Source organism: Ahaetulla prasina, chromosome 5 (genome assembly GCF_028640845.1).
Source record: "Ahaetulla prasina isolate Xishuangbanna chromosome 5, ASM2864084v1, whole genome shotgun sequence".
NCBI classification, from domain to species: domain Eukaryota; kingdom Metazoa; phylum Chordata; class Lepidosauria; order Squamata; family Colubridae; genus Ahaetulla; species Ahaetulla prasina.
In genome coordinates this window covers 53,965,402-53,992,559 of record NC_080543.1, presented here as the reverse complement: position 1 = coordinate 53,992,559, position 27,158 = coordinate 53,965,402, and the positions used below count along the sequence as shown (strand labels likewise).

Here is a 27,158-nt window from a genome sequence, read left to right as displayed (position 1 = left end):
AACAGAGACATCAACTTATTTAATAGCATTGATTAATATGAGTGAATGTATTATCTCCTCCATTCTCTAAAGCAGAAAGTTGCAGAAGGGCTGGTCAGAATGAAGGATTACACTTAGCAGATTTTTCTCACTTAGCATACATTTGTCTTTATTTATTTATTTATTTTTTATTTTATTTTATTTTGTCAAAACAATATATTCAAGCATAACACTAAAAGATTATATAATGTATAAACAAATATATGAGGAGAAACAAGGAAGTATAAGCATATATATATATAGGGAAAGAAACAAAAGGACAGGAACGGTAGGCACGTTTGTGCTCTTATGCACGCCCCTTAGAGTCCTCTTAGGAATGGGGTGAAGTCAACAATGGATAGATAGTCTTGGATAACTAGATTACAGAATCACAATACAAATTACATTCCCACAAAAATGTACTATTATGCGCCTTTAAAAAAAGATTGTGGAAAGTATCATCTATAACTTCTATTTGTTGGATGGTTGATAAGAGATTATACTGTCCACTTAGTTTAACCTTTTGTTTTTCCATCACTTCTGTAAAGTTTAATGCTGTGTATCATAACTTTCTTCCTTTTATAGATAAAAAGCTTTCATGTTCTTTACTAATGAGTGGCTTTTCAATTATCCTCCTCTCCCCCATCTTTTTTAACTGTTTCATCACGATCTGTGTACAGAAACTTAATTATGTAAAGTTGACCAAACAGGAAGTTGGATGCTTTTATGATGTATCATATTCTTAGTTTCTTATAATTCACATTTATCATATGGTACATAGCTGAAAAATGGAATTTATTATCGTAAAATGAAGACTGCCAAATTGTACAATGTTAAAATAAGATTATACAAATATTGGAGGATTCCAACTAGAAATAAGTTTTAATATTTTCAATATCAAAAGTAGTACAATTCTTAATATCATTGCCTAGGTAGAGCTGAAGAGCTTCTCTCATTCTTATGAACTTCTCATAATCAACCAGTTCACTAAACATTTAAGTTTATCTATTATTTTTTTTAAAAAATTCATTCCTATCACTATGGTTTAAAAGTCTTTGTAACCTTATCTAGAGTTACAGGTTGATTAGTTATTTGATCTATTTACAGTATTCTTTCAGCAGTACTATCAGAATGGTGCATTAAAAATGAAAAAAAAATGTCAACCTTTGTTGATTAAATTATTACCATGTGACAATTAAAATGGCATCTTTTTCTGCTTTCAGTTGCTATCAAGAAGAGGATATTTGCTGAAAGCAAGATGACATTTTGATTTTCAGACTGAAACTAAATGATACATCTATTATTCATCCAATCTTCCCCCACTGAAGTCCAGGCTGCATCTTTCCACATTTTATTCCTCCATCTGTTATTTGTATGAAGAAATCTATTATAGGAAGCAAAGGCTTAAATCCCACAAGAATCCAGGTCCTTACTGGGTCATCTCTATACTGGCTGCTTGCTTTCCAACAATCAGACAGCTCATTTACAACCAACACTTTGGAATAGGCCAGTTGTAAATAAATAAATGAAAGAAACACTCCCAATTATACTTCTTTGAGAGCTAAGAGTAAAAGACTTCTACATATGATATTTGCTGCAATCTGAAGAGCTGTAAATCTCTGTGGTATTTCAAGGTTGGCTATTTGAGAGCTGAGCCAATTTATTTCAGGGGAATATGAAACCTCTGCCTCACCATGTTTCCTGATTTCTAAGTCTGAGGTTTTCAGACTTCAAGGGACATCTTGATTTTTTTTTAACTCTTTCTCACAGAAACTATTTTTGTGTGTGCATATGACCAGACAAACACAAACAAAGTGAAGTAAGGACACGCTGAGATCAGTAAAAGCAAATCCTTTATCTTTTGATGGAGTGAATATGGGAGCTTGCTTGTTTGCTTGCTTGCTTGTTGTGGAAGGTCAGCAGTGTTTCCTCATTAATTTTGACAGAAGGGAAGCTGATTGTGATATTTCTCCAAATTGCTTTTGAGGCATTTGGGAGAAGAGCCAGCAGCAATGTAAAAATGCCTACAATGAATTACAATAAATTATCTGCTTATGTCCTTAATCTGTATTATTAGCAGGTGCCAATCACCATAGCATTTAATTGTTTATTTGATTCTGTTCAAGACTACTATTCATAAGGGGAAAAAATGGAAATAAGCATATGAGCCAGGCAGTTTGAATATCTAATTTAGATAGCATGACATAAGTATAATCATTACATCCCAATCATTCCATATTACAATACTTAATAATATGTAGTATCACATTAATAGATAGTTTATCTTTTTTGTGGAAATGTTGGATGCCTGTTTTTCCTAACAGATTATAGTGTTATAATGGGTGCCAAATGTATTTTATGTGTATATCTGGTCTGCTCAATATATAACAATAACAGAGTTGGAAGGGACCTTGGAGGCCTTCTAGTCCAATCCCCTGCCCAGGCAGGAAACCCTACATCATCTCAGACAGATGGTTATCCAACATTTTCTTAAAAATTTCCAGTGTTGGAGCATTCACAACTTCTGCAGGCAAGTCATTCCACTTATTAATTGTTCTAACTGTCAGGAAATTTCTCCTCAGTTCTAAGTTGCTTCTTTCCTTGATCAGTTTCCACCCATTGCTTCTTGTTCTACCCTCAGGTGCTTTGGAGAATAGTTTGACTCCCACTTCTCTGTGACAGCCCCTGAGATATTGGAACACTGCTATCATGTCTCCCCTAGTCCTTCTTTTCATTAAACTAGACATACCCAGTTCCTGCAATCGTTCTTCATATGTTTTAGCCTCCAGTCCCCTAATCATCTTTGTTGCTCTTCTCTGCACTCTTTCTAGAGTCTCAGCATCTTTTTTACATCGTGGCGACCAAAACTGAATGCAGTATTCCAAGTGTGGCCTTACCAAGGCATTATAAAGTGGCACTAACACTTCACTAACACTAACGCTCAGATCACCTGTTCTTTCCAATTGATCAGCAGACTTGTAAAATGGGGAAAAGACACTTAGTAAAAGCCTATTAGAACAGTTCTGTCAATGAAGCATTGGATACTCCCATAGGCAACCATGCAAAGGTCAAAGAGAGTTGCATTGAACAAGCAGTCATGTAAAATTTTAAAGACTTGGACATAACAAAGAGGGCAACAACAACAAAAACCCCAATTAAATGTAATTAAATTTAATTTTAACTAAAATATATTATCCAGTTTTCCTAATGAGATCCAGACATTGACTTCTTCCTAAACTCAGCAGTATAGTATTCCAAATCTAGCATCTTTCTTGAATGAAGTTAAACAAACGCAGATGTGGAAAGATATGGACAACTATAGTATAGCAGTAAGTAAAAAACAAAGCCTCAACATTTCTGTATATATTTTGCAAAATAAAAATTAAGAGGTTACACCTAGATAGCTAAATATTACTACTGTACATGATACTAATAATGTCCTCTGTTGGTGTATGTAATTTTCACGGAAGTGGTAAATTAGTAAAAGGAATCTTTGAATGAAACAGGATAATCTAGGATTTGAAGAAATAAGGCAACCTGCTGATGGATTTCCTGGCTGGTTTCTTATAAAAACATTATTGAAAAGGCACTTACTTAACCACATATTCTATAAAGAATGGGATTGGCATGATTGGAATGACTCCTAGAGAGCATCTGAACTGTTTTCACAGGTGCTGCTTTTAATCAGAGTTTTGCCACATTTACTATCCTAAGCCATTCTTGAACATATTGCAGATTGACTCTCAAGCCTCCCCTGTGAGTAATGATGCATTCATCCATTCACTTTAGTGGCAAGAAATATCATGCACAGTCATATAGCATACTTCTTTTGAAACACAAAGAATAAGCTCAGCTCACAAAGATCTGTGACCTTAAAGTTCTAGATTGTACAGTATATATACAAACACACACATACTGTAGATGTATATGGTGCTTAAATATGTAAGTAGGAGAACCATTTGGCTTAAAAATAAAACCTGAAAAAGAGCCAGGTTATGTTTAATAAATTCACCAAAGAAAGAAAAAAAATTAAATCTGGAGAAGAACTAGTCGTAGCAGACCACCACATATACCTTGGCCAATGGATCTCAATGAAAGGTGGCACAATAAAGGAAATTGAATGGTGTGTTGACAGGCAGTTAGCAAACAACTTTCCCGTATGCCTGAAGGCAAAAGTTTTCAATCAGTGTGTGCTACCTGCTCTAACATATGCTGGTGAAACATGGACACTAACCTCACAATCGACACAAAAGTTAAAAGTGGCTCAAACAGCCATAGAAAGATACATGCTCAGCATTACATGGCAAGAAAGAAAGAACTGCACATGGATTAGAGAACATACAAAATCCTGTATACAATATCATCAAAAAAGTAAAAGAATTGAAATAGAAATAGGCTGGTCATATAGCAAGAAGAACTGATGGCAGGTGAACCAAGGTGGTCATAGAATGGATCCCGCTTGATAAAAAGTGTCCACGAAAGAGACCTAAAACAAGATGGATTGATGACATCAGCATGTATTGCGGGCCAGACACATAGAAAATGCTTTTATCTTGCAGAGGATAGACAATGGCAAAAAGGATGATGATGATGATGATGATGATGAAACATGTATGCCTACCTACATAGACTGTGTATAGAACATATACTTACTATAATTAATAGTATCACAGAATGATAGGAGCCCCACAGAATTCAACATATGAGGAATTGTGAGCAGCCATTGATGCATTTGTTGCTCCATTATTCCTTTTACAGGACTGTAGGATGACTCTTATCCAGATTATTTCATGTTCAGTACTTAATGATAAAGAAGAAGGAAGAACAATTACATTAATCCATATGTATCTAAAGGGCAACATCTTGAACTTTTGGAAGATCATGTTTTAGCATGATAGTAATTAACCGAGCTCATGATAAACCTTTTCCCCTTACCTGTCATCCTGTCATGTAATCACAAAAAAAAATCAAAATCAAAATTATTTACTTCCATTTCAGAATTAAGAACTGGTTGCAGTTCATATTTAATGGGGAGAATTACAGCATTTCTTAAATACAGTGTGCCTCATTTAAAAAGTCTGAAGTACGCTAATACTTTTTTAAAAATAGATATTCTTCTAGATATATTGAAGATACCTTCTTGACTTTTTCGTCTACATGTACATTATTCTTAGATTACATTTTCTTGTATATCATCTAAAGGCAAGCATCATTGATCCTACACAGGCTGTACTTCCCTTTTCAAAGATTCATTAAGTTAATAAGAATATCTAATGATATGTTGTGCTATATTAATACAAAAATCAGGGATTCTGGTTGTCCCTAAATTGAATTTTTCCAGATCCTTATTTTGAATAAGAAGTCAGAGCAAGGTATTGCTTCACAAGACTGTTAAACAAATACAGAGTGGAAAAGTTGATTATAAGGAATACATAATTGTATTATTGTTCATCTTTAAAATGAAATTAATTTCACAATTATTCAAAATATTTTTCTTTTAATGTTTTCCTTTGCTCATTGTTATATTACAGTACATATGTACATTTTTCTATTCACATTTGGGAAAGTGTGCAGCGGGAGAAATTATCATGTTGGCTAAATAATTGCATAATACCAATTGTGCCAGAAAGGGTTCATCTCTGTTCTTAGTACCTAAGCTGTATCCATCTGCCATCTTTCCAGAATGTTTTCCTTGGCTGAGAATATCAGATCAACAGGGACCATTTTTCCCCTCTGCCAGTCAAGAAAAGATACCCACAAGCCAACAAGTATATTTCGTGAATAGATGCTCACTTTGAAACAGCAAAAATAAAATGAACAATTCTGCTAGCACAGATGTCCACAAAATGTAATTGCTTTATAATATATTTGATTAAATAAATTCTCTCCCAGCCCTAAACAGACTTTTCATATCTCCAAGATTGCTAGACAGCAAATGCTACAGTATATGATTGTAGAGTAGAACATTTCAACTAAATTACATATATATTTATATTTCTAATACAGTTAAACCCTCTTAAACTGTGATTTAACCATTCATAAATAATTAGTCCTTATTTTTGTAGAACACACAAATAATACAATTAAGCATTGCATAATGGCTCCCAATGTCTTTATAATAACATTACATGTTCAGAATTGCTATTTAGTGTCCATTTGTTGTATTCTTATAATTGCTAAATTTTCTTATGGAAGGGGAAAAAAGACATGATGGAACATACTAGCATACGATAGTACTAGCATACGATAGGATCACTGTAGATGAATGCTTAAGTTATGAATACATGCATCATTTATGGCTTGTCCACCAAAGAAAATTATATTCTCCTTTTCCTCCTATTTTATTAATATATAGAAATTGATTATATGGAAATCGGTGGAGTAGTTAAGGTACCAAGCTAGAAACCAGGAGACTGTGAAGCTTGCTTAGACAGAAAGCCAGTTAAGTGATTGGGCCAGCGATAACTCTTTTGGCCCTAGGAAAAAAGCAATGACAGGGATTCATTCATGCAGCATTGAAGACTGACTCAGAGCACACACACCCTCCACCTTCCAATATTCTTAATGATTTAGTTACCTCATCAATTCACCTTATCATGTAAGTTGACACTATGGCAAGTTCAGTGACTGTCTTGTAATCATGTTCTAAATCATACTGAACTTCGGCCTTCCAGCTATAATAATCTTTAAACAGAATGATGTCATTCACCTTACCAGACCTGAGGTTAGCCAGTTAGAAGAAATTAGAAGGAAAGAAGGGGAATGTCCCAACAGAACGTTTTCTCTTCCATATCTTGGATGCTGTCTGTAAATATAGGGCTCAAAGTTGGAGGTTATCCATAGGAAAGGTTCAGGAAGGTTTACAATGTATAAAATTACCAATACTGACCTTCATTAGTAATCATCATTGCATCAAAAATGCATTGTAATACTATTCATGGTCTAGCATTGCATACATAGAAATTAGTTTTCTGTTCAGTTTCAAGTAATAGCCCACTGCAAATGCTGTTAGGGACATTCATTTCTTAAAACAATAACTTTATAAATGAAGGCGACTAATTCAAGGGGTGGCAACTAATTCAAGGGGTGGCATAACTTTTTGCGATAAATGGACTGTTTTAATTTGATTTTAGCAACCAACAGTTAGGACTTTGTGGTCCTGTCTAGATCGTCGAAGTAGCATTTCTCTTGATTTCTTGCTAGGATTGCTAGCTAGGAATTGCAGTTGCAACACATTTGCAGAACTTCATCTTTGGATAGGATGCCCCAAACCATAGCTATTGATGTCTTTGTCCTTATCTTGGCTATAATCCTGATTTGGCTTTACAGTTGGTAATCAGACTGCAGCTCAAAGCTGTCAGACCCTGTGGGTGCAAACTATGCTTCAAATGCTTTCTTTCCCTTCCCTTCCTTGTAGGATTTATGTGGGCATCATTCATGTGATACTCTGGGAATGGCTGACGTTGGAACCATATGCTCTCCTGAGCGCAGCTGTGCAGTGATTGAAGATGACGGCCTCCATGCGGCTTTTACAGTGGCTCACGAAATTGGTATGCAGCGCCTTTTTTTTGTTCCCTTGCCAAATACAACACTTGTAACAGCTGCATTAGAAACCAAAATACCCTACAAGTAATTCCAGATTTTCCCCTGATTCAGATATTCAGTTGGGGATTAAAGCTGTGTGCATATGCATGCACTTGGGGTCAATTATTAGGGAACTGAAGGCAAATAAAGGTACACAGAAGCATACCTTTCTGCCAATATCTCTTCTAGGAACTAGCTGCAGTGGCAACTGGGAAACTTCTATCTGTACAGAAAGATTTTTTTAAAAAAAGTGTATGTCTTCTCTATAAAGAACTTAAGCATTAGTAAACTGGCTTATTTAATAGATACTTGTATTCTTGCAGATCTATGGTAAACAATTGGTCTGTTTATGCTGTACTACCTTATTCTTCTGTACTACCTTATTCTTCTGTAGTCTTTTTTAACAAAAAGTTAATCAGAAATTTGAAAACTCTTTTTCTATAAGGATTCATTATTACTGTAATATAATGTTTAGGGCAAGCTAGGTAAAGGATATAATATAATTGAAATTATCAGCACTAGTTCATCTAGAATTCTAAACAATTATAAAATAGACTTAGAAGGAGCAATCACTAGGAATATTGAAAGTATTACTTGACCTAGAAAAGTGCCTGGTTGATGTTAACTTTCTAGAGCTAAAGCATTTAACAGAATAACTGAATAATAGAAATGGAAGGGACTTTGGAGATCTTTTAGTCCAATCCCCTGCTCAGGCAGGAACACCTGTACCATTTCAGTAAATGGTATAGAAGAAAGAGATCTGACAACCATTTGTCTTAAAAATTTACCATACCCTAGAGATAATTATACTTCCAAGAATCTACTTATGATATTTGCAGTGTCATTCCTATCATTTTTTAAGAAAACAAAACAAAACAGAATACAATGCAGTGATGGGTTGTTTTGCACACATACTTGGCTTAGTTTGGAAATGGCTCATAAGTAGTGTGTTTGACATGATAGGTTATTTAAAAAGTCCTAAGAATTCAAAATCATTCTACATATCATTATAAATAGTAGTATCTGTACATTTGCTCATTTTGTTCATTTGTAGTTGTACATGAACTTTGTTGCTTATGGCCACAGAGACAGCATAAGCCTTGTTCAAATTCATGTTGGGGTTGTTTGTCATGCAGTACTGTATATGAAAATGCATTTTGTCACAGTATGCCTCTGCCAGTTAGAAGCAAAGGTTTGATGTAGAGAAAATAAAGGGATTAGCCTCCTTAAAAATTCTGCAAAATGCCCTAACAAGATAAAATATAGTGTTGTAGAGACTGTAATATTCCCATCTCACATGCCATGTGGCCATAATATTCCCATCTCACATGCCATGTAGCCATTTCATGGCATTTTAGGCAATTATACTTTGGCTTTCATTGTTTTTCACCACTACCACATATCTTAATATGTAGCAGAAAAATGTCAATGGTACCATAATTAATGGATGGTTCCTGGCTTCCTTCAGTGGCCAAATAGTAATGCTATTCAGGAAGGCCTATAAACAATCAATATAAGTTCATGAAAAGATCAACAGATGGAACAAATAAACACAATGCTAACTGTTTAGAATGAAATCTTCCAAACAGTACAGTCAAGGTGAACAAAAGATTATAAAGAAATTGTTCAGAACGTCAACAAATATATTATTTTATAATGTTATTCTACACAAAGAATTATTTATGGTCCCACTGACATGCCATGTTCTTGGACTAATTTGTTCAGTGAAATTTTAGTAGTTGTTTATCAAGAAAGATGTTCCCGCTCAACCTCAAAAATGACTTGTGACATAAATTTTGTTATGTAATACATTTGTAGACCTCTTTTTTTTATGACAACAATTCAAGAAGTTACTGTTTTTCAAATAGCCATTCCATAAAATAGTATAAAGCAACAAATATTCAGTATTAACAGTACCTAAATCCCAGGGACAAGTAACCTGATGTTCTCAATGTCTTTTAGATCAATCTCATGATAAATGACAAGGGGAACTGGGAATTGTGCATAAAAAAAAGTATGGCACTGGGTTGTTTAACACTTTGTGTCCTGTAAGACCTTTCTCTAGATTCAGACCACCCCAAGAAAAGCAGACAGAAAACTTTCACTTGTCTATACAAATATTTTGTTATTAATTTAACATAATAACAGAGTTGGAAGGTCTTCTAGTCCAACCCCCTGCCCAGGCAGGAAACCCTACATCATTTCAGACAAATGGCTATCCAACATTTTCTTTAAAATTTCCAGTGTTGGAGCATTCACAACTTCTGCAGGCAAATTGTTCCACTTATTGATTGTTCTGTCAGGAAATTTCTCCTTAGTTCCAAGTTGCTTCTCTCCTTGATTAGTTTCCACCCATTGCTTCTTGTCCTGCCTTCAGGTGCTTTGGAGAATAGCTTGACTCCCTCTTCTTTGTGGCAGCCCCTGAGATATTGGAACACTGCTATCATGTCTCCCCTAGTCCTTCTTTTCATTAAACTAGACATACCCAGTTCCTGCAACCGTTCTTCATATGTTTTAGTCTCCAGTCCCCTAATCATCTTTGTTGCTCTTCTCTGCACTCTTTCTAGAGTCTCAATACCTTTCTTACATCATGGCGACCAAAACTGAATGCAGTATTCCAAGTGTGGCCTTACCAAGGCATTATAAAGTGGTATTAACACTTCATTGCTTGATTATCTTTTCCAGAATCTTCCCTGGTATTGAGGTCAGGCTGATAGGTCTGTAGTTTCCTGGATCTGTTTTTTTTCCTTTTTTGAAGATGGGAACTACATCAGCTCTTTTCCAGTCCTCTGGCAGTTCCCCTGTGCTCCAGGATCTTTGAAAGATATAGTTCAGTGGTTCTGAGATCTCGTCTGCCAGTTCCTTCAGAACCTTGGGGTGTAATCCATCCGGTCCTGATGATTTGAATTCGTCTAGGGTAGACAGGTGTTCACTTACCATTTTCCCCACTATTTTAACTTGTGTTCCTAATCTGTTTTTTGTGGTGCTGTGTTTGATAGGTTGGATTGTTTTTTCCTTTTGTGTAAAGACAGATGCAAAATATGAGTTAAGTAGATCTGCTTTCTCCCTGTTGCTTGTCACCTTCTTGCCACTTTCTCCCAGCAATGGGCCAATTGTTTCCTTGACTTTTTTCTTGTTTTTAACATGTTGGAAGAAGCTTTTTTTGTTAATTTTTTACTTTTGTCGCTAGCCTTTGTTCGTTGTGAGCCTTAGCTTTCCTGACTTCATCTTTGCAGATTCAAGCTATTTTCTAATGTCCTGCCTTAGTTATGTGCCCTTCTTTTCACTTTTTATACTTGTCCTTCTTCATCTTTTAATTTATCCGAGAGTTTGTGGTGAAGCCATGCTGGTTTCTTTTGAGATCTCTTATTTTTATACTTCATTGGAATTGAGTCAGACTGGGTTTTTATAATCTCATTTCAAAGTTGCCCAAGCTTATTGGGTTGTTTTCCCCTTGCGGATTCTTATTCTGGAATCCTTCACAAGCTCTAAGTTTATTGAAATTAGCTATCTTAAAGTCCAAGACTCTAGTTTAACACAAGTTCTACTACTTGTGTTTGCATAATGTTGAATTCCAGTATTGCATGATCACTTCCCCCCAAGGTTCCTGTAGCTTCAACACCTTCTATCATTTCATCTCTGTTAGTGAGAATTAGGTCCAATATGGCTGATCCCCTTGTTCCCTTCTCTACTTTTTGGGAAACGAAATTGTCTGCTAGGTTTGTTAGAAACCTGTTGGATCTTCCACTTGATGCAGAGTTTGTCTCCCAGTTGATGTCAGGGTAGTTAAAATGTCAATGGTACCATAATTAATGGATGGTTCCTGGCTTCCTTCAGTGGCCAAATAGTAATGCTATTCAGGAAGGCCTATAAACAATCAATATAAGTTCATGAAAAGATCAGCAGATGGAACAAATAAACACAATGCTAACTGTTTAGAATGAAATCTTCCAAACAGTACAGTCAAGGTGAACAAAAGATTATAAAGAAATTGTTCAGAACGTCAACAAATATATTATTTTATAATGTTATTCTACACAAAGAATTATTTATGGTCCCACTGACATGCCATGTTCTTGGACTAATTTGTTCAGTGAAATTTTAGTAGTTGTTTATCAAGAAAGATGTTCCCGCTCAACCTCAAAAATGACTTGTGATATAAATTTTGTTATGTAATACATTTGTAGACCTCTTTTTTTTATGACAACAATTCAAGAAGTTACTGTTTTTCAAATAGCCATTCCATAGAATAGTATAAAGCAACAAATATTCAGTATTAACAGTACCTAAATCCCAGGGACAAGTAACCTGATGTTCTCAATGTCTTTTAGATCAATCTCAGGATAAATGACAAGGGGAACTGGGAATTGTGCATAAAAAAAAGTATGGCACTGGGTTGTTTAACACTTTGTGTCCTGTAAGACCTTTCTCTAGATTCAGACCACCCCAAGAAAAGCAGACAGAAAACTTTCACTTGTCTATACAAATATTTTGTTATTAATTTAACATAATAACAGAGTTGGAAGGTCTTCTAGTCCAACCCCCTGCCCAGGCAGGAAACCCTACATCATTTCAGACAAATGGCTATCCAACATTTTCTTAAAAATTTCCAGTGTTGGAGCATTCACAACTTCTGCAGGCAAGTTGTTCCACTTATTGATTGTTCTGTCAGGAAATTTCTCCTTAGTTCCAAGTTGCTTCTCTCCTTGATTAGTTTCCACCCATTGCTTCTTGTCCTGCCTTCAGGTGCTTTGGAGAATAGCTTGACTCCCTCTTCTTTGTGGCAGCCCCTGAGATATTGGAACACTGCTATCATGTCTCCCCTAGTCCTTCTTTTCATTAAACTAGACATACCCAGTTCCTGCAACCGTTCTTCATATGTTTTAGTCTCCAGTCCCCTAATCATCTTTGCTGCTCTTCTCTGCACTCTTTCTAGAGTCTCAATATCTTTCTTACATCGTGGCGACCAAAATTGAATGCAGTATTCCAAGTGTGGCCTTACCAAGGCATTATAAAGTGGTATTAACACTTCATTGCTTGATTATCTTTTCCAGAATCTTCCCTGGTATTGAGGTCAGGCTGATAGGTCTGTAGTTTCCTGGATCTGTTTTTTTTCCTTTTTTGAAGATGGAAACTACATCAGCTCTTTTCCAGTCCTCTGGCAGTTCCCCTGTGCTCCAGGATCTTTGAAAGATATAGTTCATGGTTCTGAGATCTCGTCTGCCAGTTCCTTCAGAACCTTGGGGTGTAATCCATCCGGTCCTGGTGATTTGAACTCGTCTAGGGTAGACAGGTGTTCACTTACCATTTTTCCCCTATTTTAACTTGTGTTCCTGGTCTGTTTTTTGTGGTGCTGTTTTTGATAGGTTGGATTGTTTTTTCCTTTTAAGTAAAGACAGATGCAAAAAATGAGTTAAGTAGATCTGCTTTCTCCCTGTTGCTTGTCATCTTCTTGCCACTTTCTCCCAGCAATGGGCCAATTGTTTCCTTGACTTTTTTCTTGTTTTTAACATGTTGGAAGAAGCTTTTTTTGTTATTTTTTACTTTTGTCGCTAGTCTTTGTTCGTTGTGAGCCTTAGCTTTCCTCACTTCATCTTTACAGGCTCGGACTATTTGCTGATATTCTGCCTTAGTTATTTGCCCCTCTTTCTACTTTTTATACTTGTCCTTTTTGTTTTTCGATTTGTCAGATAGTTCTTTATGCATCCAATTTATTATGCAAAGATTTATTATTTTTCTTCTTCATTGGTATTGTGCTAGACTGGGCTTTTATAATCTCACTTTTCAAAATTTCCCAAGCTTCTTGAGTTGTTTTCCCCGTGAGGATTCTCATCCATGGAATCCTTCTCAGGCTCTCTCTAAGTTTATTGAAATTAGCTCTCTTGAAGTCCAAGACTCTAGTTTGACTTTGTTCTACTACTTGTGTTTGCATAATATTGAATTCCAGTATTGCATGATCACTTGCCCCCAAGGTTCCTGTAGCTTCAACACCTATCATTTCATCTCTGTTAGTGAGAATTATGGCTGATCCCCTTGTTTCCTTCTCTACTTTTTGGGAAACGAAGTTGTCTGCTAGGTTTGTTCGAAACCTGTTGGATCTTCCACTTGGTGCAGAGTTTGTCTCCCAGTTGATGTCAGGGTAGTTAAAATCCCCCATTACTACTGTGATATGCTTCCTACATACCTTAGTTAGCTGACTAGCAAAAAGTTAATCTACTTCCTCTGTTTGGTTGGGTGGCCTGTAGTATAGACCTATGGCAATATCATCCCCCCCCCTTCAATATTGACCTAAATGCATTCAAGATAATTTTCATCATTGTTGTGCTCTATTTCTGTAGAGATGTAGTTATTTCTTATATATAGTGCAACTCCACCTCCTCTTTTATTTGTCTATTTCTTTTAAATAATTTATATCCCTCTAGCTGTATGTTCCATTTGTCGGTTTCATCCCACCAAGTTTCCGTAATGGCAACAATATCATATCTGCCCTCATTTACTTGAATTTCTAATTCTCCCTGTTTATTCCTCATATTCTGTGCATTGGTGTATAGACATTTGAGTCCATTTTGATTGACCTTGTGTTTATTGTCTACATAACCTGTGTTGTGCCTGACTGCCCCTACTTTCTTGCCACCTGTTTGACTAGTGCATATGGTATGGCACTCACTATTAAATGCTTGGTTTTGCTTGATAGCAGAGCTGATAATCTTACCCGCACAGACATCTATGTTCCCTGCACTGATAACCCTATTAATTTGAATAACATAATTTTCCAAAATCAGTGTCATCAGTACTATCAGAAAAATGAAAAATCCAACAAGACCCATGTGAAAATCCTAGAGTGGACTCAGTAGGTATAATGAAAAATATTATCTTAACACATGCCTTACCCTACTAATGGAAATGATTGGAAATGCTCTAACAGTAGCACAGTTTATAATGCTCTCTTTATAATCTGAGGGCAGTTTTGTAGCATGGCTAAAGACAGACTTGCAGGAGAAGCATCTAGAAACTATCATTGTTTTTTATAAATTATTAAGTATTCTAATTAGTGAATCAGGATTGTGATCTATTTATGGATTTTTATGGTTGTGCCACAGAACTTGCCCAGTAAGCTATTCTTTCAGCAAAAATGTAGTAAAGAATATCGATCGGATTTAGGGTTTATTCTCATGTGCTGTCTCTTGTGACTGAAAGGTATTTTATTAATCATTTTAAGGATACATCTTTGTGATGCCACTTTCATCTCATAACCAGCCTGCTATTTTTTTTTTATTCAAAAAGTTTTACCAAAAAAATTCCCTTTCCCCCAACCCTCTCCCTTCACAAACCCCTCCCCTCCCCTGGCTTCCCGGAACAAACACAAGGTATAGTTAAAATAAAACAAACATATGCTAAAAAAACTTTTTCCCAAAACTATTATACCAATTCTCCCTCTCTAGCTCTGACTTCCTCCTTACATAACCAAATCCTTCAAAAAATTAACAATAAACAGTAATAAAATATATAAATCAGTAGAACAAATTAATCCTAAAATATTTAAAACCAGCTAAAGCATAAAAATCCAATCCAGTTCAGAGAATATCTCCCTTATAGCTTCTATAACCATATAACCATATAATTTCCTCCCCAAGTCTTTCTTACATAAGATCTTTCAAGAATATTCTATTTAAAATTCAATACAACAGATTATAAAATTTATAAAATTTCAATAGAGAAAATTACAATATTATTTAATTAATTACAATATCTATTCAACTTTAGTCCTTCCTCATCAAAATCCAGTATATCCAAATATCTAGTCTCTTATAATCACAAATTGTCTTTCAGGGACACTAATATTTTTGTCTATTAATATTTTAAAAAAACCTTGTTTCAAAAATAATACTTTTGTCTCTTGCCATTTTTTTTGGTGCATTAATCTCTGTCTTTCCTTCGTTGCTCCTTTTAAAAAGTCAGTCACAATATTTCCTAGTAATTCCTTATGTCCAGAAATCCAAAAATTACTGCCGTATATTCCATCAGTCCAAAAAGAGAACTCTTGGGAAACATTAAGCTTGTGAGTCTTTTCCATTTGAGGGACAATCTCCTGTAGCACAAATTCAGGCAGCTCATCCAAACTATTTAAAGAAAACTTCTTTAGATCACCTTGTTTCTTCACGATCAAATCTTCATATTTATCCACTTTTATTTGTATGTCCTCCATTCCATTTTCCGAATAATTGCACTGGTTAATATGCTCTAAACTGTCATCCAAAACTCTCCCAATTTTTATCAATACGTATTTTTGAATAATTAAATACATACTTTCTGTGTAGTCCTGTATAAAGTCACGAATCCATTCTTCTGAAAGAACCTCCATAACAAAATTCCTGCTGAGAATCCCCTTGTAAAGTACTTAAACAGCGTAATATAATCCAACAGTCCACAGTCAAACACAATAAGATAAAATCTCCATTCAGTTTCGATTCAACAGCAAAGCTCCTTTGATGTATCGCTCTGCTTTCAGTTTCTCTAAAACGAAACTGAAGGGGGGGCGGAAGTCAGAAAATCAAAAATACTTGCAAACCAATAATTGTTCCTCACACTCGTTCCGCCTGCTTTTCGTATCCACAAAAAGAAATCAATTGCTAGCAGAAGTGGACACCTTCCTCTTTTCCTGCTTTTTCAGGAGCGCAGAGAATACTGGAGGTGGGGGAGGGGTAAATAAGGGGATTCGACCGTTCAGGACTTTGTATTACAAAAACAAAGCCCCTAGGGGAATCTACCCAATTCCTCCCCCTTGCTCTGTCTCTCTCTTTCAACCAGAGAGAGAAATGAAGCCGGGATCAGTTGTTAAATCCGGCTTTTACCATATTCAATGCGGAGTGCCATAAATTAGCACCCAGCGAGAAAGGTGGCGCCACCCAGAAGCCATAACCAGCCTGTTATTGAGGCAACCTTCAACTATCTTTTGTTCTAGTTTGGAAGTGGTGTTTTCTGTCTTCTCCCAAGACAAAACTTTCCAAGCTGACAATCAAAGACACCTCAGGGGTGAACTTGAGATGACACAGTCAAGGACAATGATCTGCTTAGCTTTAGTTGGTCATGCAGATCTGCTGTGGGAATGATGCCACTCCAGCTGATTGTCAGACACCAGGTGCTTCACTTTTGAGAGACTATATTCCATTCTTATACTGGAATATCAAACTCACAGAATAATAGATCTATTATTTTCTATTTGGTGTTTGTGTTGTGTATATACAGCATATAATGTCGCATGTACTGGAGAGATGGTAACTCACGCACAAACACACACACACCTACACACATACATAGAATGGTGCATGGAAGGAAAAAAAGCTGTATCTCTGACCAAAATTTATTCTCATGGAAAACTGGACAGAGAGAAAGCAGAAATATTCAGAGATTCTGTCTCAAGCTTGAGTGCTTTGTATTTCAAATTGCTCTTCTCATTACCCAGACAATTCTGAGGGGAATTGGTTGACATGCATGTATCCCTCTTCTAATTCTCTATTTCTCTAAAAGAAATGTTCTGATTTAATTATAGTAATTATTTTATAGTTCAGTAGGACTCCCAGGACATCAACCATCCCATCAGAACAAGCACATAGTACATAATATAATATTAAGTCAGTGTTGACTCATAGCAACTCTATAGAGAGACAATCTGTCCCTAATTTGAACTTTCAGTGAGGTACCATCGTCTCTATTGCAGAGTCCATTCACCTTGCTGCTTCCTCTTCTCTTTCCTTCCACCTTTCCCAGTAATAGAACTATATCTTCAAATAATGTGCATGAAGGAGGATAATTTGAGCCTAATCATTTGTACTTCATTATAATGATAATATTTAAATATTATCCCGTTCCAGTCCGGCTTTCGACCCGGATACAGTACGGAGATGGCTTTGGTCGCGTTGGTTGATGATCTCTGGAGGGCCAGGGACAGGGGTTATTCCTCTGCCCTGGTCCTATTACACCTCTCAGCGGCTTTCGATACCATCGACCATGGTATCCTGCTGCACCGGCTGGAGAGTTTGGGAGTGGGAGGCACCGTTTATCGGTGATTCTCCTCCTATCTCTCTGACCGGTCGCAGACAGTGTTGGCAGGGGGGCAGAGATCGACCTCGAGGCACCTCACGTGTGGGGTGCCGCAGGGGTCGATTCTCTCACCTCTCCTGTTCAACATCTATATGAAGCTGCTGGGTAAGATCATCAGTGGTTTTGGGGTGAGGTATCAACTGTACGCTGATGATACGCAGCTGTACTTTTCCACCCCAGGCCACCCCAATGAAGCTATCGAAGTACTGTCCCGGTGTCTAGAAGCCGTACGGGTCTGGATGGGGAGAAACAAGCTCAAGCTTAATCCCTCCAAGACGGAGTGGCTGTGGATGCCGGCACCCTGGTACAGTCAGCTGCAGCCACGGCTGACTGTTGGGGGCAAGTCATTGGCCCCGATGGAATGGGTGCACAACTTGGGCATTCTCCTGGATGGGCGGTTGTCTTTTGAAGATCACTTGACGGCCATCTCCAGGAGAGCTTTTTATCAGGTCCACCTGATTCGCCAGTTGTGCCCCTTCCTTGACTGGGATGCCTTATGCATGGTCACTCATGCTCTTGTTACCTCTCGCTTGCAATGCTCTCTACATGGGGCTCCCCTTGAAGAGCACCCAGAGGCTCCAGTTAGTCCAGAATGCAGCTGCGCGGGTGATAGAGGGAGCGGTTCGGAGCTCCCATGTAACATCTATCCTGTGCACTGGCTGCCTGTTGTCTTCCGGGTGCGCTTCAAGGTATTGGTTACCACCTTTAAAGTGCTCCATGGCTTAGGACCGGGATATTTACGAGACCGTCTACTTCCATCTGGTACCTCCCACCGACCTGTGCGTTCTCACAGAGAGGGACTCCTTAGGGTGCCGTCAGCCAAACAATGTCGGCTGGCGGCCCCCAGGGGAAGGGCCTTCTCTGTGGGAGCTCCTACCCTGTGGAACAAACTTCCCCCTGGACTTCGACAACTACCTGACCTTCGGACCTTTCGCCGCGAACTTAAGACTTATCTATTCCATCTTGCTGGACTGGCTTGAATTTTATTTTTTTAGTTGATTTTATGGGTTTTAATTTTATTAATTTTTATCGGGATTGATTGTATTTTAAAAATTGGGCCAAATTTAATAAGTTTTTTAATGTATGTTTTTAGTATTGTATTCGTCTTTACTGTTTTTATCTTGGCTGTAAACCGCCCTGAATCCTTCGGGAGAAGGGCGGTATACAAATGAAATTATTATTATTATTATTATTATTATTATTATTATTATTGTTATTGTTATTGTTATTGTTATTGTTATTATTATTAATTTAAAAAGCAAGGGTTGACGTCTTAGCCTTTCCCTATGGACAGCAATTTCTTGTTGGTTTTCCTACTGAGTGAGACAGGAAAGGATAGCAGGAATTCTCCATTTGCGATCTGAAATTACTGTATTGAAACTGTAAGGGCAGCACTGCTGAGATGTGGTAAAGATAATTTGTGAGGGCACCACATTTTAGGTTGATATATTTTTCTCCCAATTTATGGATGTGAGGAAAGCACATTAATAGGGACATGAAAAAAAGCCTTTTTGTCTCTTTTCTCTAGTTAGTCTACTTCATAAATTTTAAAATGTACAGAGGTTTATAAGAAACATCTGCTGTGGCTCCCTTCTTACCACCTCTAATTTTTCTGAAGTTGTAGAGAAGATTTATAGGAAAAAAGTACATGATTATACATCTCCCCATGAATATAAACCTTGATCGTGTGGGTTCTATTCTCCTATGAAGATTGCATTTAATCATAGAAGATTGAACCCAACAGATTTGGTCTCTTTGAAAAATCCTATCAGGTTTTATATGTTGTTGTTTAGGACCACTTTATATGTTGCTCATAGAATTTGTAGTTTTGATACATGAAGCTGAAAACATGTAGCCAAGTGTTCAAAGGATTATTAGCGTATAAGCTCTTTTAAACATAATTTGATGCAGGACACAGAATTTGATGACATCAACAATGCATGCCTTCTCTGACTTACTATCAATTGCTTAGTCAGACAATTATTATAACTAATGATATACACAATGCAAAACCATGCAAATTCAGTTATAACAATATTTTGCTAGAAACATCATTTTAGCAATTTTCACTCATGAAAGATGAGCAGCTTTCATTACAAAACAATAGAATTTTAATTATATTTGAAATGAAAAATACAATATATTTGAATATATGTGGAATATCATTCTCAATGTAAAGGAAACATAACTTACTACGGTATATAGATGAAACAGCCTCAAGCTTTTCTTCCTGAAAGAATCAAATGATGAATTTATTTACTACACTCTTTTATATACTGTACTTCCTATTTCCATAGGAATCATGGCAGCTTAGAAAATAGAAAAGATACAAACAATAAAAAATGAGCAAATAACTTTACCCCTAACCTAGCCCATATTCCATTAAGTTTTAAACCCTGAATGGAACAGACTGGACCCAAGCAATATGCAAAAACTGAATAAGTTTTAGGGCATTATATTTTTTGGTATGCAAGATATTCTAGTACATAGGGATACATGCAGAGAACATATAGTGTTCAACTTCAGTTAGACCATTATCGTTAATAACATCTCAGGAGCCAAGCCATGTAGGACAATCAGCACAATGAGTTGGTCCTAGAAGTTAATTGGCAGCCAAGAAAATAGGCATTATGTCTCTATCACTAGTTAGCTGATAATTAACTGCACTTTGGACCAATTGAAGTTTCAGAATTGTCTTTTCAAAGGTAGCCCCTTGTAATATGTTGTAGTATCCTAACTTGGAAGTGACAAGAGTGTGAGTCATGATAGTTGGGACTTCACAAACCAAATAAGCATGCAGCTGATAAAGCACAAGACCTGGTTGATCTCCCTAGCATAGTTATTACCTATTGCTTTAACAGGAGCTCCAAGTCCATGTGGAGCTGTAACTAGTGGACTTGTTCCTAGGGAGAAGGGGAAAGGAGTTGATCTTACACCTACATTTACTTTGTCCTAGTCTATAAGGGTTCAGAAGACCCCTTGTACATTGTAAAATTACATGATGCGTGCAATATTCCTTTTCATTTCTGTTTTGTTCTACTGCTGGTGTCGTGTATGTGAGTTGGGGGCTGATCCCCATTTAGATCAACTTGCCTTCAAAATTAGCCCCTACAAGGCAGGCAATTGCATATTCTGCATCTGCTTTAAATAATGAAGGTGGGATACTAAATAAATAAATAAATAAATAAATAAATAAATAAATAAATAAATAAATAAATAAATAAATAAATAAATAAATAGTTAGTTAGTTAGTTAGTTAGTTAGTTAGTTAGTTAGTTAGTTAGTTTCATATGTCCAGATAGCAACAAATGATTTTGCTCATGTTCTTGAGATTTAAAATTACCCAACACTTGAAGCCCAATAAGGTTTTCAGTACAACCACAACTTAGGCTAGAGGAACATTAGTGAGATGAGAATTACTAATAAAAAATTGCAATTTATGAACTTTTTGAGAGTTGCACTATAGGCAGTTTAAGAAAAGATAATCTCAAAACCTTACGTCAGAAGAAAATGTAAGATTAGGAAAGACTAAAGATGAATGAAATATGCTAAAGCTGGAGCAAAATATCTGAAAGCAAGTACAGAGGTTATTATTATTTGTATAGACTTTGTGATTCACAAATTTAAAAAGTAAAGGGTACTGTCTGTGGCAAGGTAGACATGTTTTGACTATGCTTGTTTTCATTCAGTATTATGACTCCTGTAATCTCTTCAAAACACAGAAATTGTTGGTAGCATACTTACAACAGCACACACCCTGAAACTGTCCTTGAACATTGTCAGAATAAGATAAAAATGGTACCTATGCTCTGCTTTACACTTACTTGTAAGAATTAGTTTATGTTTAAATTCATTGCTGACAAATGGATACAAGGATTGCCCATGCATCTCTTGATTGTAGTCAAAATTCTGCCCTTTAAAAACCAGGTTTGATTGTGTGTGTGCTTTTGCGTGTGTGTCTGAAATGCTGTACTGTGGGAGAACATAGAACATAGAATAATAGAGTTAGAAGGGATTTTGGAAGTCTTCTAATCCAAACCCCTGTTCAAGCAGGAAACCCTATACCATTTCAGATAAATGATTGTCAGTCTCTTTTTGAAAGCCTCTGGTGAGGGAGCACTCACAATTTCTGAAGGCAAGTTGTTCCACTGGTTGATTGCTCTCCCTGAAATTTCTCCTTAGTTCTACTGTAGGTTGCTTCTCTCCTCGGTTAGTTTCCATCCATTGTTTCTCGTCTGCCTTTTGGAGCTTTGGAAAATAGTTTCATCCCCTCGTCTTTGTGGGAGCACCTCAAATATTGGAACATTGCTATTAGTCTCCCCTAGTCCTTCTTTTCATTAGACTAAACATACCCAATTCTGGTAACCATTCTTCATATGTTTTAGCATCTCGCTCTCTAATCATTTTTGTTTTTCTTCTCTGGATTCTTTCCAGAGTCTCAACATCTTTTTTATATTGTGGTGACTAGAACTGGATGCAGTATTCTGAGTGAGATCTGACTAAGGTTTTGTAAAGCGGTAGTAGAATTTTACATGATCTTGATTCTAACCCTGTATTAATTTAGGATTGCATTGGCTTTTTTGGCTGCTGCCATGATATGTTTAGACTAGTTTAGATATCTGTAGCAAAAAACCTAAAATTCCCAAGTTTTTGGATGTTAGGGTAAACTTTCTGGAATCTTTATTCATGTACAGTGGTTTACTTCAAGGAGAATTTCATGAGCCTCAAGCTAATTTTCAAGATAAATACTTTTTTGTTTACCTTCAGAGAGGGCCAGTCCACTACAGACAAGAAGAAGAAACAACTAATGACATTTTTTCCCTGGTTTTTCAGCTTTTTCTATTTTTCTTGATACAGTAACATGCACATAGCAAGGCAAAGCAAAAAAGTGGCTCTGCTTATCAAATTATTTGTAGTGTTTTATTTTTAGAAAGTAGCTTGAAATGAATGGCTCTGTAAAAAAAAAGTGTTGTACAGTAGTGTTTACCTTTTCACCTCTTGAATGTCATTCCAGCCAGGCTTCTTTTCATTGCAAGATAGAGGAGAAAGAGTAGCTGATAACTACAAATGATCCATGTGACCTGGACCATCCTGACACTGGACCATCCTGACACTGGACCGAGCGCTTGTTGCTCAGACTGTGGGATGTAAAAAGCACAAACGAGTGAACTTTTTGCTGCCTCTGGTGGTTAGAAAATGTATTAAAGCTTTTAGCTTCCTCAGAATTTCACAGCAGCATTTTTAAAAACTTGTTACAGAAATAGAAGATGAGTGAAATGAAAACTCTAAGCCCTTTAGGGCAGGGGTGTCAAACTCACGCCGCCATGGCGTTGTCACGTGATGCATTATGACTTTTCCCCCCCTTTCGCTAAATGGGTGTAGGCGTGGCCAGCGCATGATGCATCCAGCCCATGGGCTGCGAGTTCGACAGCCCTGCTTTAGAGGATCATGGCTGCTAAATATTAATAATTATGGTTCTTGAGTGAAATAGAATACAAATAAAAGAATATGGTTTCATGTATTTGTTGTTAGGATACTGCACTTTTTCCTCACCCAGGAAAGTGAATGCAGCTTCCATACTTAAGACAAATATATAATTTACATTGGCTAGTATGTTATTTAATGTATCAAATGGCTCTCTTCTTTCTGTTCTCCGCATTAACACCTCCCATATATGGAAATGGCATAAGGAGAGAGCTTTGTTAAAATATATAACAGGGCTGGGAAGTGGCTCAACAGGCTAATGCAGCCTGTTATTAACACACAGCTGCCTGCAATTACAATTACTGCAGGCTCGAGTCCCACCAGACCCAAGGTTGACTCAGCCTTCCATCCTTTATAAGGTAGGTAAAATGAGGACCCAGATTGTTGGGGGGGGGGCAATACAAGTTGACTCTGTATATAATATACAAATGGATGAGACTATTGCCTTACACAATGTAAGCCGCCCTGAGCCTTTGGAGAAGGGCGGGATATAAATTCAAATAAAAAAAAATATACCAAATTCCAAATTATTAATATAGCCATTCTGATTCAAGGAAAAACCTATTTAAAAAGAGTCTAAAATCTCATCAAACCACACATGCTCTACATTTTTTAGTTGCCCAAGAATAAATATAGTGTCCTAGAATATAAGCTTTAGCTGTAAATTCTCACAGTCTGCAAATTTGTTAGGTAGTACCATCTAGGCAATTTCTTTAAATCTTCCTATCTGTTACACTTGTGGAGAAAGAAGATGGGATGGAAACTGTAAATACAAAATCCAATGTCATTGTTGATTCAAAGTAGAAAGTTAGGAACAGTAGAATAGAATGCTTTATATCAGGGGTCCCCACCCAACAGATCACAGACTGGTACCAATCTATGGCCTTTAGGACAGCAGTCACCAACCGGTGGTCTGTGGACCACTGGTGGTCTGCAAGAAAATTTTGGTGATCCCCAGAAAAATTATTTGCATTTTTTATATTGCACTAAATCAATATTTAGTGCAATATAAACTACACCCCCTGGACTGGTTATATGCAATGAACATTTGTGTTGCTGCAGAGAGTCTCCTCCCTCAGGGTCTTTTTGTGTGGGTTGGGGTCTGCTTCAACCTCCTGGTGTGGGGCTTTGGGCGAAGGCTGGAGGGCCTCATTCCAGTGGGACTGCATCATGGTCTGGAACTGGCTGACCATCTCAGCCCGCGAGCCTCCAGGCGTCTGTACTTGGCCTCGCACTCCCGCAGGTCTTCCCTTTGCTTGGAAAGCTTATGCTCCTAGTCCTCAGTGAGGTGCTTCTGCTGAGCTTCCTTCTCAGTCAGATCCAATTTGAACTGAGCCAGCTGTTTTGCCAACTCTTTCTCATGATGGCTGCTTAGCTCCAACAACTGCCTCTTGTTGGGGCCCTAAGGAGCCCGGGCAGGTAGGGGACGAGTGGGTAGGAGGGGAGGGGTGAGTAGAGGCCGGTGAGGTGCCCCTCGGCATGAGTGACATCGAGTTGGCCATGCCCACCCAGTCACATGACCACCTAGCCACACCCACCCAGCCGGTCATTAAGCAGATCAATATAGTGGTCCACGGGATTTAAAATTATGAATTTAGTGGTCTCTGAGGTCTGAAAGGTTGGGGACCCCTGCTTTAGAGGATCATGGCTGCTAAATATTAATAATTATGGTTCTTGAGTGAAATAGAATACAAATAAAAGAATATGGTTTCATGTATTTGTTGTTAGGATACTGCACTTTTTCCTCACCCAAGAAAGTGAATGCAGCTTCCATACTTAAGACAAATATATAATTTACATTGGCTAGTATGTTATTTAATGTATCAAATGGCTCTCTTCTTTCTGTTCTCCGCATTAACACCTCCCATATATGGAAATGGCATAAGGAGAGAGCTTTGTTAAAATATATAACAGGGCTGGGAAGTGGCTCAACAGGCTAATGCAGCCTGTTATTAACACACAGCTGCCTGCAATTACAATTACTGCAGGCTTGAGTCCCACCAGGCCCAAGGTTGACTCAGCCTTCCATCCTTTATAAGGTAGGTAAAATGAGGACCCAGATTGTTGGGGGGGGGCAATACAAGTTGACTCTGTATATAATATACAAATGGATGAGACTATTGCCTTACACAATGTAAGCCGCCCTGAGCCTTTGGAGAAGGGCGGGATATAAATTCAAATAAAAAAAAAATATACCAAATTCCAAATTATTAATATAGCCATTCTGATTCAAGGAAAAACCTATTTAAAAAGAGTCTAAAATCTCATCAAACCACACATGCTCTACATTTTTTAGTTGCCCAAGAATAAATATAGTGTCCTAGAATATAAGCTTTAGCTGTAAATTCTCACAGTCTGCAAATTTGTTAGGTAGTACCATCTAGGCAATTTCTTTAAATCTTCCTATCTGTTACACTTGTGGAGAAAGAAGATGGGATGGAAACTGTAAATACAAAATCCAATGTCGTTGTTGATTCAAAGTAGAAAGTTAGGAACAGTAGAACAGAATGCTTTATATCAGGGGTCCCCACCCAACAGATCACAGACTGGTACCAATCTATGGCCTTTAGGACAGCGGCCACCAACCGGTGGTCTGTGGACCACTGGTGGTCTGCGAGAAAACTTTGGTGATCCCCAGAAAAATTATTTGCATTTTTAATATTGCACTAAATCAATATTTAGTGCAATATAAACTACACCCCCTGGACTGGTTATATGCAATGAACATTTGTGTTGCTGCAGAGAGTCTCCTCCCTCAGGGTCTTTTTGTGTGGGTTGGGGTCTGCTTCAGCCTCCTGGTGTGGGGCTTTGGGCGAAGGCTGGAGGGCCTCATTCCAGTGGGACTGCATCATGGCCTGGAACTGGCTGACCATCTCAGCCTGCTGAGCCTCCAGGCATCTGTACTTGGCCTCGCACTCCCGCAGGTCTTCCCTTTGCTTGGAAAGCTTATGCTCCTAGTCCTCAGTGAGGTGCTTCTGCTGAGCTTCCTTCTCAGTCAGATCCAATTTGAACTGAGCCAGCTGTTTTGCCAACTCTTTCTCATGATGGCTGCTTAGCTCCAACAACTGCCTCTTGTTGGGGCCCTAAGGAGCCCGGGCAGGCAGGGGAGGAGTGGGTAGGTGGGGAGGGGTGAGTAGAGGCCGGTGAGGTGCCCCTCGGCATGAGTGACATCGAGTTGGCCATGCCCACCCAGTCACATGACCACCTAGCCACACCCACCCAGCCGGTCATTAAGCAGATCAATATAGTGGTCCACGGGATTTAAAATTATGAATTTAGTGGTCTCTGAGGTCTGAAAGGTTGGGGACCCCTGCTTTAGGAAATGGGATGCACAGCTGGAGGTGAGCAGCAAGCGAGCAAGTGAAATAAAACTATCACCCACCCTCTACTGGTCCGTGGAAAAATTGTCTTCTATGAAACCAGTTCCTGATGCCAAAAAAACTGGGGACAACTGCTTTATATAATTACTGATTGTGAATATTAATCCATGGGCAGATAAATTCACTCAACTAAGTTTTAATGTACAGCATAGAAATTTTAGGGCAGGTAATACAGTATGGAGGATGGGGGATGAAGCAAATACAAATGTAAAATATATCAAAGAAGCATCTCAGATTGTAAAGATAAAGAGTAAAAGTAGAAGCAATTTAGACTGTATTCTAAAATGTATTATATATGAATACAAATGTAAAATGTAGTGTGTAGAATAGGAATCTCAATTCTCTATGGGTTTGTCTTTTTTAAGGGGAAAAAAGATTTCTAAAGTATGATATTGGGCTTAGGGAATCCAAAAAGATTAAAGGATTAAAAAAAAAGAGGGAGGGAATTAATAGATATTGAACACATGTAAGGGCTATAAACTGCAAACTGGTAGCTAGATAAAAAAGATAAAATGAAGCAGTAAAGGCAAGAGAGGACTGTTCCAAACAGAAGAGTTTTGCAATATTACAACAGTTCCTTGAGGTCCTACT

The 27,158-nt window shown here is 37.5% G+C and overlaps 1 protein-coding gene across 1 annotated transcript in view; it reads left to right on the top strand.

The window, feature by feature from the left end:
- Nucleotides 1–27,158, top strand: part of ADAMTS5 (ADAM metallopeptidase with thrombospondin type 1 motif 5) — a 66,024-nt gene that overhangs the window by 8,376 nt on the left and 30,490 nt on the right. Inside the window, exon 2 of the mRNA XM_058185808.1 lies at nt 7,436–7,568. Within this exon, the coding sequence (XP_058041791.1) occupies nt 7,436–7,568 (133 nt within the window). The remainder of the gene's footprint in view (nt 1–7,435; nt 7,569–27,158) is intronic.